The sequence below is a fragment of the Anomaloglossus baeobatrachus genome, chromosome 10 (assembly GCF_048569485.1).
Source record: "Anomaloglossus baeobatrachus isolate aAnoBae1 chromosome 10, aAnoBae1.hap1, whole genome shotgun sequence".
Taxonomy (NCBI): Eukaryota; Metazoa; Chordata; class Amphibia; order Anura; family Aromobatidae; genus Anomaloglossus; species Anomaloglossus baeobatrachus.
Genome location: NC_134362.1, coordinates 39412436 through 39424940, shown reverse-complemented (window position 1 = coordinate 39424940; position 12505 = coordinate 39412436). Strand labels below are relative to the sequence as shown.

Below are 12505 nucleotides of genomic sequence, written 5' to 3'. Positions count from 1 at the left end.
GTTGGTCTCTATCCACCAATCTTGGGGCTACCTGTCATGCTAGGTATGGGGTAATTCTGAGCAAATGGTGAAAAAGGGTGGGGAGGGAAGAGGGAAACCCTGTGTCTAGTGGAGTGGGAAATGGTGACCCCTGACTAAATCTTCCACTGGCCCCTGGTTTCCCTGACATTTCTAGACAGGTTCTGAAAATAAGCAGGATACAGTATATGGCCCTGGCTGACCCTGAACTGAGTCCTAGTTAAGAACGGGTTGGATGAGCACTAGTCAACCCCACTAAGTCCTAAAGAACACACAGGGAAAACAAATAAACAACTTATCTCCAAAATGACTTAAGCGGGCTTTACACGCTACGATATATCTTACGATGTGTGGTCGGGTACACGTCGTAAGTGACGCACATCCGGCCTCGTTTCACATATCGTAGCGTGTAACAGCTCCGAGCGACTGTGAACGAGCAAAAATACTCACCTTATCGTTGACACGTCGCTCATTTTCTAAAAATCGAACGTCCGGTTGTTCATTGTTCCCGAGGCAGCACACATCGCTCCGTGTGACACCCCGGGAACGATGAACTGCAGCTTACCTGCGTCCTGCCTGCAATGCGGAAGGAAGGAGGTGGACGGGATGTTTACGTCCCGCTCATCTCCGCCTCTCCGCTTCGATTGGCCGGCTGCTGTGTGACGTCGATGTGACGCCGAACGTCCCTCCCCCTTCAGGAAGAGGATGTTCGCCGCCCACAGCGAGGTCATTTGAAAGGTAAGTGCGTGTGACGGGGGTTTTCGACTTTGTGCGACACGGGCAAGAAATTGCCCGTGCTGCACAAACGATGGGGGCGGGTGCGATCGCACGAGAAATTGAAGAATGTAAAGCAGCCTTTAGGAAGAGTAACAACAACATACAACAACATTTCACCAGATGATTAAAAGCCGACTATTTGCAATCAGGACCATATAGAAACTTAACTCTATCACCAGCAACATACCAAGGGGAAATGCAGGTATATAAAGACACAGAGGGTGAGGGATAATGATTAGCAGTAAAATGGAAAAGATCTCCACAGGGTCCTAAAGGGGAAAGAGTAAACACTAACAGAGAAGACACGCAAAACTCCATTCACATTACAGAGGAAAGGATGGAATATCAAGGGGCAGTATGTGAAGCCAAATGCAGTGACCTTCTGCAGCCGGACACCACAGGGTTGTCTGTCAACCGTGACACTCCCCTTATCCAAAATTCACAATAGTTGTGCATCCAGAAAATACAAAAATGCATTACTTGTCACGTTGGTTTATTGAAACACATGCATTTTATCAGGGGAATGAGATTTGCTTAAAGTCTAAAAGTTCCTATTAACCTCACTTTTGTTTTTTCTTGGCAGACTTCCCTAATATGCTGCAATAACAGCTAAAACAAAATGAGAGAAGGGTTATGCAGTCCCATGTCAATAAAGTTTAACTGTTGCAATATCAGCAAATGGAACAATCACCAGCTAAACTAATAGAACTTAAAGAGATCAAAAGTGGGCAAATTTTACTCTTATTTTATTCTTTCTGCTCCCCTGAGTATTTTTTTTTTTTTTTAGATGACTCTTTTATTTTGTGCAATTTTTTATGGACGTTATAAAAGGGGTGTGGCTCACAGGGGGAAGAAAGCAGAGCTGCATAAAGACACGCCCCTGAGGAGCCTAAAGACACGCCCCTGAGGATCCTGAGAGCCACTAATTTCTCCGTTTTTCCCTGCAATTGGTCATTAGCGAATACATTAGAGAATTCATGTGTTGCCTCCAACATAGAATAGTCCAGAATCTGTGAGAGATGCAATGGAGTCTGGGACCGAAACAGGAGCAGACATACAGTGCTGAGCTCTGCACAATGGCACTGCCAAATGGTTTATAGGGAGCACTGAGATGGTATGAAATGGAGGACGGGGAGTGGGGCTATCACTGTGAAGTCACAGCCCTGTTCATTCAGTGTCTATCAGGGGTTAACATTTTTAATCTGGCCAGACACGTATTTGTTAAGTCATTGTTTTCTGTCGGACTCATCGTTCATTGTCTGAGGATGTGTATTGCTAGGATTTGCATGGCTGTGTGTTATATGGCTTTGACAGTTGGGATCCAATAAAGTCTAATTATTGTGGTTCCCGAACCCTGTGTTGTGTGAGTAGTGTTCTGCCCACGGATAAGGAGTGCGGGTGTTCAGTTGGGATGAACCTTGGTCATGCAGTCTTTCTAAAGACAGCCGGGCCGGCAGACGAGAGCACCCACTGACCCCCGTGTCTCCACAATGACCACGTGCAAAGGCAGCCTCCACAAGACGGGCTGTTGGCCTTGAAAGACTCTTAAATTGTGACCAGTGGCCAAGGAGAACATCTATTGTGGGAACTGACTGTTCGATCTATCCACTTCTACAGACTTTCACAGTGATTGGACCTGTCAGCCAGTGGAAATACTCTTTGACAATATGTTTCTCCTCCTAAAATGCTTAAGGACTATGATTTGTAACCTGGTGTAATGCCTGCCTGGAACCACAGACTCAGCCTGGCTGTGATGGACAGGCTTAAAGAAAGCCACTCACTAAGCAAGACCCCGAGAACCTGAAACCCTTTAACCCCTATACAGGGATTTGGAATTACACAGGGCCCGGGAGATCACTACCTGTGGAAAGCTGCAGTCTGAAGAGAGTAGTAGTCAGACAGGGTCAAACCGGGAGATGCAAAACAGGGACAGAATAAGGCAGACAAGGACGTAATCAGAAAATGAGGCAGAGGTCAAATCCGGATTGGGCAGCGAGGTACAAATACGGCAGACAGGAGAGTAGTCAGAGAGCAGGGCGAGGTCAAAGCAGGAATCAATAAGAGTAGGGAGAACCAGAGTAGCAGGAATACAATCTATATCTGGCAATGGCCAGCAGACGGAAGGGGGGATAAAAAGGGTGTGGTGTCTTCCCATTGGCTGTAGCTTAATAGTAGCAACCTCAGCTGGAAGACCCATGCCACCTACACTTAGCCATTGGTACTATAGGCATCAGGAAAACCCAGCCTAGTGGATGAGCGGAGCCTGCACCCACCAGAGCCACTGACACTGATTCCTCCCCCATCACCAGCACAGTCCACAGCGGGAATACGGCGGTGTCTGGTGACTGATGCAGAAGTCGCAGGAGCAGACTCTGGTGAGGACGTGACACCTGGCAAGTGTTAGGAAGGTTATCGTTGATACTTTCTTATTATTCTAAAACTTGGACTGGAACTGTTTTGGGTTTTTTGGGGATCTTTTGGTTTTTTTTCCTTAGTTGAGTTCTTTTTACTAGGTGCTTGCTACATGGACAGGGCTGTGGAAGATCAAAATCCACGAAAGGTAATAGCAGCCACTTTTATCCACATAAGTTCAGATTTTAATTTTGCTCAAGTTGACTGGTACACCATGTGAGAAGAATATAGTGTGGGTGGCCTCCTGTCAGGCCCAGTAGGACATGTTGGTGGCACCATGCCATGACTTGTTGGGATCTCCTGTTGAGTTGAGATCCAACTTAAGAACCTCCATTTTTTTTAAAAAAAAGAGTCTTCAAACTTCTGATCTTGACCCCTACTCTCCCCTTGTGTTGTTTCCTATCTTTTTGGTGTCTCTACTCTGTCATAATGAACCACAGTGATCTGTGATATACATCGTTAAGACCAATATGTCATTTCATCCACATCTATACAATAGAGCGAAGGGATCTATCGATAATGTAAATATTATAAAAATACAGAAACCAGAGATTGTAGTGATCGTAGCACAGTTATTCATACGAGCAGCAACTCACCAGACACTATCTCGTCTGTTAGTTGAGATCATTTTTCCGGTAATGTCGTAGTATTCATCCATAGTGAGATTCCCGTCGGTGTCATGGGCCGACTCAAAGTTAGTGACTACTCGTGCCGGGATTCCCAAACATCTAAGCGCTGAGGATACAGGAACGTTTGTTATTAGCAATCTGGATTATTCATCAAATTCAACCTTGGACGGGCGCGACTCGTATACCGCGTATAATGGAAGTCAACGAGGGATTCGAGCATTTTTACAGAAGATTTCTAGGAAAAATGCTCAAGTTCCTCATTGACTTCCATTATACTCGATATACGAGTCATGCCCGTCTGAGAATCCAACTGATCGTTAGGAGTATCCAGCACCCGAGCATGGTAGTGCCCGCTCATCACTAGTTACCAGTACTGAGCACCCGAGCATGGTAGTGTCCACTCATCACTAGTTACCAGTACCGAGCACCCGAGCATGGTAGTGTCCACTCATCACTAGTTAAGAGTACTGAGCACCCGAGCATGGTAGTGTCCACGCATCACTAGTTACCAGTACCGAGCACCCGAGCATGGTAGTGTCCGCTCATCACTAGTTACCAGTACAGAGCACCCGAGCATGGTAGTGTCCACTCATCACTAGTTAAGAGTACTGAGCACCCGAGCATGGTAGTGTCCACGCATCACTAGTTACCAGTACCGAGCACCCGAGCATGGTAGTGTCCGCTCATCACTAGTTACCAGTACCGAGCACCCGAGCATGGTAGTGCCCGCTCATCACTAGTTAAGAGTACTGAGCACCCGAGCATGGTAGTGCCCGCTCATCACTAGTTACGAGTACAGAGCACCCGAGCATGGTAGTGCTCACTCATCACTAGTTACCAGTACTGAGCACCCGAGCATGGTTGTGCCCGCTCATCACTAGTTACCAGTACTGAGCACCCGAGCATGGTTGTGCCCGCTCATCACTAGTTACCAGTACTGAGCATCCGAGCATGGTAGTGCTCGCTTATCACTAGTTACGAGTACTGAGCACCTGAGCATGGTAGTGCCCGCTCATCACTAGTTACGAGTACTGAGCACCCGAGCATGGTAGTGCCCGTTCATCACTAGTTACCAGTACTGAGCACCCGAGCATGGTAGTGCTCGCTCATCACTAGTTACGAGTACTGAGCACCTGAGCATGGTAGTGCCCGCTCATCACTAGTTACGAGTACTGAGCACCCGAGCATGGTAGTGCCCGCTCATCACTAGTTACCAGTACTGAGCACCCGAGCATGGTAGTGCTCACTCATCACTAGTTACGAGTACTGAGCACCTGAGCATGGTAGTGTTCGCTTATCACTAGTTACGAGTACTGAGCACCTGAGCATGGTAGTGCTCGCTCATCACTAGTTACGAGTACTGAGCACCCGAGCATGGTAGTGCCCGCTCATCACTAGTTATGAGTACTGAGCACCTGAGCATGGTAGTGCCCGCTCATCACTAGTTACGAGTACCGAGCACTCGAGCATGGTAGTGCTCGCTCATCACTAGTTACGAGTACTGAGCACCTGAGCATGGTAGTGTCCGGTCATCACTAGTTACGAGTACTGAGCACCCAAGCATGGTAGTGCCCGCTCATCACTAGTTACGAGTACTGAGCACCCGAGCATGGTAGTGCCCGCTCATCACTAGTTACGAGTACTGAGCACCCGAGCATGGTAGTGCCCGCTCATCACTAGTTACGAGTACTGAGCACCCGAGCATGGTAGTGCCCGCTCATCACTAGTTACGAGTACTGAGCACCTGAGCATGGTAGTGCTCGCTCATCATTAGTTACAAGTACTGAGCACCCGAGCATGGTAGTGTCCGCTCATCACTAGTTACGAGTACTGAGCACCCGAGCATGGTGACAGATATCAGCAGGACCAATCTATTACCTATTGATGATAGGGACAAACCATGTCAAACTCTTTGAACAGTGAACTTTGCATATGAAAGAGCATGGCTACAATATTTGCTTTTAGGAGTCAACACATCTATTTTTTTTTTTTTTACTAAGGATCCTTTTTTCTATGTACTTGTTGGAAATAAAAACTTTCAAACGAAGTTGTTCACAGAAAATAAATTAAAAAAAAAAATAATTAAATAAATATATATATACAGTATATATTTATAAAATGAAAAAAATATGAAGAAATAATACAAAATTAGCATAAACCATCACAATGATCTTTACATGACCAGTTACCTGTTACAGATTATGGTCTTATTGGATTTTCTTTCTGTATCGTTCCATTATAATTACTTATTACTATGTGTTATTGCAGTTGTGCTGTGACGTCCTATGAACTTGTACTGACATTTAGTGTTTGCCTCAGTTTCTTTTACCCTGTTTCCTCTTTTCTAGTTTTCACTTTAGTGTAACCTTCCGCATACCAACAAAGCGTCTCCTGATTCATGCCAATGCTGAATGATAATCATGCTCCAACCCTCTCACCACAATTATTTTTAATTCTGACTCATTATGATATTTAAGGAATTAAAGTAGCCTCTTGCGAGAGAAAGAGAAGAGGAACTCAAGTTCCACCTACTCAAATTTCTAGTAAAGCACTGAATGGCTTATAAGTCTCCTTACGCTAAGTTGGTTCTCCCCATAAGGAAAAGCTTTACCTTTTCATCTAAGGGGAAATAACATTGCTAGTGCCCATGTGTGAAAAATTACTAATTTGGAAGATGCATAGTGATTTCACAAGGTCATGGGTCATGTTCAGACCCACAGAAATTAGTATTTAGTGGCAAACAGTAAATTAAAGATGTGTTTTTTGTTAATAAATGAAGTGCATCTTGCTTCAGCCAAATTATTGATAATGCAGAAAAAGGTGTCAACAGCTTTCCACTTTATGACATACTATGATGCCATTTAGGGGGTGCAGGTGTGTATATTGGGTTCCACATAGGCCCAACATGTTTCGGAGTAATTCTCCTTCATAGATACAGTAGATAGATTGTGCAGCTATTAACCACATAAATAAGTGAATGAACAAATATGATGTGGGGTCCCTCCCCTATTTTTAGTAACAAGTAAAGATACAGCAGACAGCTGGGGGCTGGTATTATCAGGCTGAGAAGGTCCATAGTTATTTGGCCCCCCCAGCCCAAAAATAGCAGCCTGCAGCCACTCCAGAAATGGTGCATCACGAGATGCTTTAATTCTGGCACTTTACCTAGCCAGTCCCGATTGACCTGGTGTGGTGGCAATCAGGCTTAATGGTTTTAAGGGTTGATGTCAGCTGGCAATTGTTCAAAAACACAGCTGACATTATGACCTAGTGCTAGCAATGGAGAGGTGTCTATCAGACACCTCCATTGCTAACTGTAATGAAAGAAAAATGGCACACACAAAAATCTTTTACTAAAATAAACACTCCCCAAAAAACTCCCTCGTACCCCACTTTACTACAAAAAAAAATGCAAGCAGGTCCACCGAATCCATGGTAGTCCACAAATGGCAACTTGCAAAAACACAAAAACATAAAAACACATAAAAACAAAACAAGATACTTTCCCTTCGTTCACCCCTTTATTCACAAAAAAAAAAGAAAAAATCCCAAACAGGTCTAACGTAGTCCATCAAATCCAAAAAACACAGTTTATAGAGCATCGTTCTGACACTCCATAGACTTTGCTTAGAGGCAGTTCCGTGTCACAGGGCATTGGGTGAGACCCGGCACCTTTGCCGAGCTGTGACATTGGTAAAATTACCGCTGTTCAGATATGCCGGCTCATGCTGCGCTGTTCATGACTCTGTGACTCTGGTGAGCGGTTATCTTACTGATGTCACAGCTCGTCAGAGGCACCGGGTCTCACACAGCGCAGCGTGACCCGGAATTGCCTGTAAGCAGAGTCTTTGGAGTCTCAGAACAATGCTCTATAGACTGTGTTCGGTCAGATTGGCTGCGGAACTAGGGAAAGTGTCTTGTTTTATTACTCTGTGTTTTATGTATCCGTTTTGTTGCAGATTTCCATTTGTGGACTACGAACGATTCGGTGGACAACGGTGGATTTCCTGGACTATGGCAGACCTGCATGGATTTTGTTTTTTGTAATAAAGTGGGCAATGAGGGAAAGTTTCAGGGAGTATTTATTTTAATAGAAATCTATCCATTACTAACATCAGGGATTGATACCAGCTGTGTCGTTGAACAATTCACAGACATCAACTCCATAAACGATTACCCCGATTGCCACCACACCAGGGCAATGAGGAAGAGCCAAGGCCAGAATTAAAGCCTCTTTTCATGCTCCATTTCTGGGGCGGCTGATGGCTGCTCTTTTTAGGCTGGGAAGGGCCAATAACCATGGACCTTCCCAGCCTGATAATTCCAGCTCCCAGCTGTCTGCTTTACTTTTGCAAGTTATCAAAAATGGGGGGTCTTCAGATGGTATTTTCATTTAATTATTTATTAAATATTATCCTGCTATCTATTCTCTATCTATTATCTAAAAAAATGCGAAAAAATAATTATATTAATGGTGTTTAGATGTTAAAGATATACACAATATCTTTAACATCTAAAAACCATTCATATACTGTAATATTTTTGCAATTTTTTTTCCCGGAACACATCACATGGATAGCACTGTTAGGTTGACCCCTCAATAGGTCACAACCGTTGCCAGTGATGTCCGAATGCGGAGAGGGTCCCGGTCACCCCCTCGGCTTCTCCCAACCTCAATGAGATACAGACAGAGACTGGTATCTGCACATAAGGCAAGAGAGTGTGCGCTCTGAACCAACGTTTATTACACATACAGGTTTTTATCAAGCTAATAGGGGCGTAGCTGTGTCGTGTATAGAGACATAAGTTTCATTTCTCAACGAGCACATGGATGGTCAAAATGGAACGTGCCCCACGTGCGTTTCTTTTTATATGCACATGTGAAGGGGTCCTTACGTAGCTCAATTGCCCCCCCCCCAAAAAAAAAATATGTAAAAAAAATTACAGATCTTAGAAAATAGTGACAAAATTCAAATTTATATGCCCTAAATTCAGAAATTTATTAAAAAAAAAAAAAAATAACTTTTGTCTCACTTTAATTATACTAAGTTCTTGTTATTTCATTTTTTTATTATGCATTGAATATTGTAAAAATAAAAAAAAAATAAATGGTGGAATTGGTTTTTTTTTTATTCATCATTTCATTCCTTTTACTATATGGAAAAGTGAAAGGTGTCATTCATAATTACAACTCGTGAACCAATAATAAAAAACAACCTCTTAAATGTCTGTGATGATGTCAGTAAGTAAAGAAAGGAAGGAAAAAAACATAAGCACAAAAATTGGCTTTGGCAGGAAGGAGTTAATAAATTCCGCTGTAGAATGTTTTATGTGTCCTTGGAATTTTCTTTGACATTTATTGTTTGTTTCTGTTCCTTTTACTCTGTTTCCTTTTTTTTAGTGGTGACTTCGGCATAACCTTCCCGAAAGTTGCTAAAATGCTTTTTGCTGATCCGTTCCACTGGAGGTTAAAAACAGGCTAAGTCCCTTTTACCACCTTTCTTCTAGTTCTGATGCCACTATAAAAATGACCTTAATGTCCTTGTTAAATGTATTTATTTATTTATTTTTTTATTTTTTTTATTTATTTTTTTTAAATCATTAATATAGATTTTTTTATTATTAATTTTCATATCTATTTTAAAAATAATGACAATTTTGACACCAGATCTTGTATTAGATTCCTACTGACTGTTCTTCACATAGATATTATCAACAATAAACTGACTCAGACCCTATTTGTATATATAGAAGTATAAACTGAGCATGCTCTAATTTTGGCTAAGGTTATTATGATTGGAGGAGGAGGAGGTGAGCTGTCATGTCAATTATTATGGTTGGTATATAAAGGTGTAATTACTCATTATACAGGAGGAGGAGGTGAGCTGTGATATCACCTATTGTGAATGGTGAATCCTGTGTTATATACTGTATATAAAGGTCTTATAAGTCACTTTACAGGAGGAGGAGGTGAGCTGTGATATCACCTATTGTGAATGGTGGATCCTGTGTTATATACTGTATATAGAGGTGTTATAAGTCACTTTACAGGAGGAGGAGGTAAGCTGTGATATCTCTTGTGAATGGTGGATCCTGTTTTATTTACTGTATATAGAGGTGTTATCAGCCATTGTACAGGAGGAGGTGAGTTGTGATATCACCTATTGTGAATGGTGGATCCTGTGTTTTTTACTGTACAGAGAGATGTTATCAGTCATTGCACAGGAGGGGGAGATGGTGAGCTGTGCTGTTAAATATTATGATTAGTGGATCCTGTGTTATCTACTGTATATAGATGTGTTATCAGTCATTGTACAGGATACAGGAGGAGGAGGTGAGCTGTGACATCATGTATTGTGAATAGTGGATCCTGTGTTATCTACTGTATATAGATGTGTTATCAGTCATTGTACAGGAGGAGGAGGTGAGCTGTGACATCACCTATTGTGAATGGTGGATTCTATGTTATCTCCTGTATATAGAGGTGTTATCAGTCATTGTACAGGAGGAGGATGTGAGCTGTGACATCATGTATTCTGATCAGTGGATTCTGTGTTCTCTACTGTATATTGAGGTGCTATCAGTCATTGTACAGGCGGAGGTGAGCTGTGATATCACGAATGGTGAATCCTGTGTTTTCTACTGTACAGAGAGATGTTATCAGTCATTGCACAGGAGGGGCAGAAGGTGAGCTGTGCTGTTAAATATTATAATTAGTGGATCCTGTGTTATCTACTGTATATAGATGTGTTATCAGTCATTGTACATGATACAGGAGGAGGAGGTGAGCTGTGACATCACCTATTGTGAATGGTGGATTCTATCTTATCTCTTGTATATAGAGGTGTCATCAGTCATTGTACAGGATACAGGAGGAGGAGGAGGTGAGCTGTGACATCATCTATTGTTAATGGGGGATCCTGTGTTATCTAAAAAAAATCTATCTAAAAAAATACATCTAACATTTACCATAAAAGGTTACGTGCATATGTATGTTGTCTTTTGAACACTAGTTACCTGTACATAAGACGGCTGCAAATACCCAACACTGGCCATATCTCACTGGTCGGAAACGAGATGAGTACCAGAGGCGTAAGATGGAGCAGCTCCCGCTCCAACTTGTAGGACTTGTCCCGTCATCATAGTTTCCATCCCATTTGCCATACATTACTCCATTGTCATCATTGCAATTGATCTGCAGGATATTAATATTATGTTACTTGAATGAATACAAGAAAATACATTGTCAGGATTACAACATTACTACCATCGTGTCATCAGAAAATTACCTACTGTTTAAATATGTTTTTATGTAAAATTCCTTTTTTATTTTGCCTATCATGATCCCTAATTAAAAAAAAACAATCTTGCAATTTTTACATTGCACACTAAGGATATGTCACATGTACATTAGCAGCAATAAACTGACTCAAATGCTAAATTTTATACTGAAGCATCTAATGAGCGTGTGCAAACGTATCAACAATTGTGAATCCTGTGTTGTCAGCTGTGTATGCTGATGTCATCGATTATTGTAATCCTGCCTGTGATGATAATGAAACTGCTGAAAAGTCTAAAATAGCCTCACTGGCCAGTGTGAAAACTGTGGGTTTTTTTATTTATTTTTAACACAGATTTTGATGTGGCGCCGGTCCAAACATTTGTTCTGTCCGATCAATTTGTGTATATTGACAGACTTTTCTAATTGACAAAATGGAAACTGTCACGTTTAGGTGGGCTACGCTGTGGGAATGAAGAGCCTTGGGATTCAAAATGGGTTTTTATTAACTCGTTCATGACCTTTGATGTGTATTACCATCATATGTCATCTCCCTGCCTTTGATGCTGGCTCACATGCTGAGCCCACATCTTTCCCTGCACATAACGGCTGATCAGGTGACATGTGCCTCTATCAACCGCGGGTGGGGCTGCTAGCCAGTTAAATCCCGCTGTCAATCTTTGACAGTGGGATATAACATGCACCAGCTGGGAGCGCTCCATTCCCTGCTCCCATATGCACTCCCATGATGTAAACACAGGGCTCCGATGGGTTGTCTTGATCGCCAGCAGTCAGTTGATGACCCCTGTGTCTGTCAGTATGATGCTCCTTTGAACGCCGGCTGCAAGCGACATTCATAGGAGATCGTGATTTCTGCTGTAAGGAGCGGGGCTGATACTGATGATGACACTGATGCTAATGACAATGGCAATGATGATGCTGATGCTAATGATGATGTTAATGATGATGCTGATACTAATGCTGATGATGATGCTAATGCTGATGCTGATGCTAATGCTGATGATGATGCTGATACTAATGATGTATGCTAATAATGATGCTAATGCTGATGCTAGTAATGATGCTAATGCTGATGCTGATAGTAACAATGATGCTGATGCTAATGTTAATGCTAGTGCTGATGCTAATGCTGATGTTGATGATTATGCTAATGCTGCCGCTGATATTAATGCTGATGCTAATACTGATGTTAATGATGATGCTGATGCTAATGATGATGTTGATGCTAATGCTGATGCTAATGATGATGGTAATGCTGATGCAAGTACTGATGCTGATGCTAATGATGATGCTGATGCTGAAGCTAATGCTGATGCTGATGCTAATGTTGATGCTGATAGTAACAATGATGCTGATGCTAATGTTAATG

General features: G+C 42.5%; 1 protein-coding gene across 1 annotated transcript in view; it reads right to left on the bottom strand.

Moving 5' to 3' along the window:
• Window positions 1-12505, bottom strand: part of LOC142254427 (protein-glutamine gamma-glutamyltransferase 5-like) — a 63966-nt gene that overhangs the window by 30123 nt on the left and 21338 nt on the right. Inside the window, exons 6-7 of the mRNA XM_075325473.1 lie at window positions 10854-11031; window positions 3804-3942 (exon numbers count right to left, since the gene is read on the bottom strand). Of these exons, the coding sequence (XP_075181588.1) occupies window positions 3804-3942; window positions 10854-11031 (317 nt within the window). The remainder of the gene's footprint in view (window positions 1-3803; window positions 3943-10853; window positions 11032-12505) is intronic.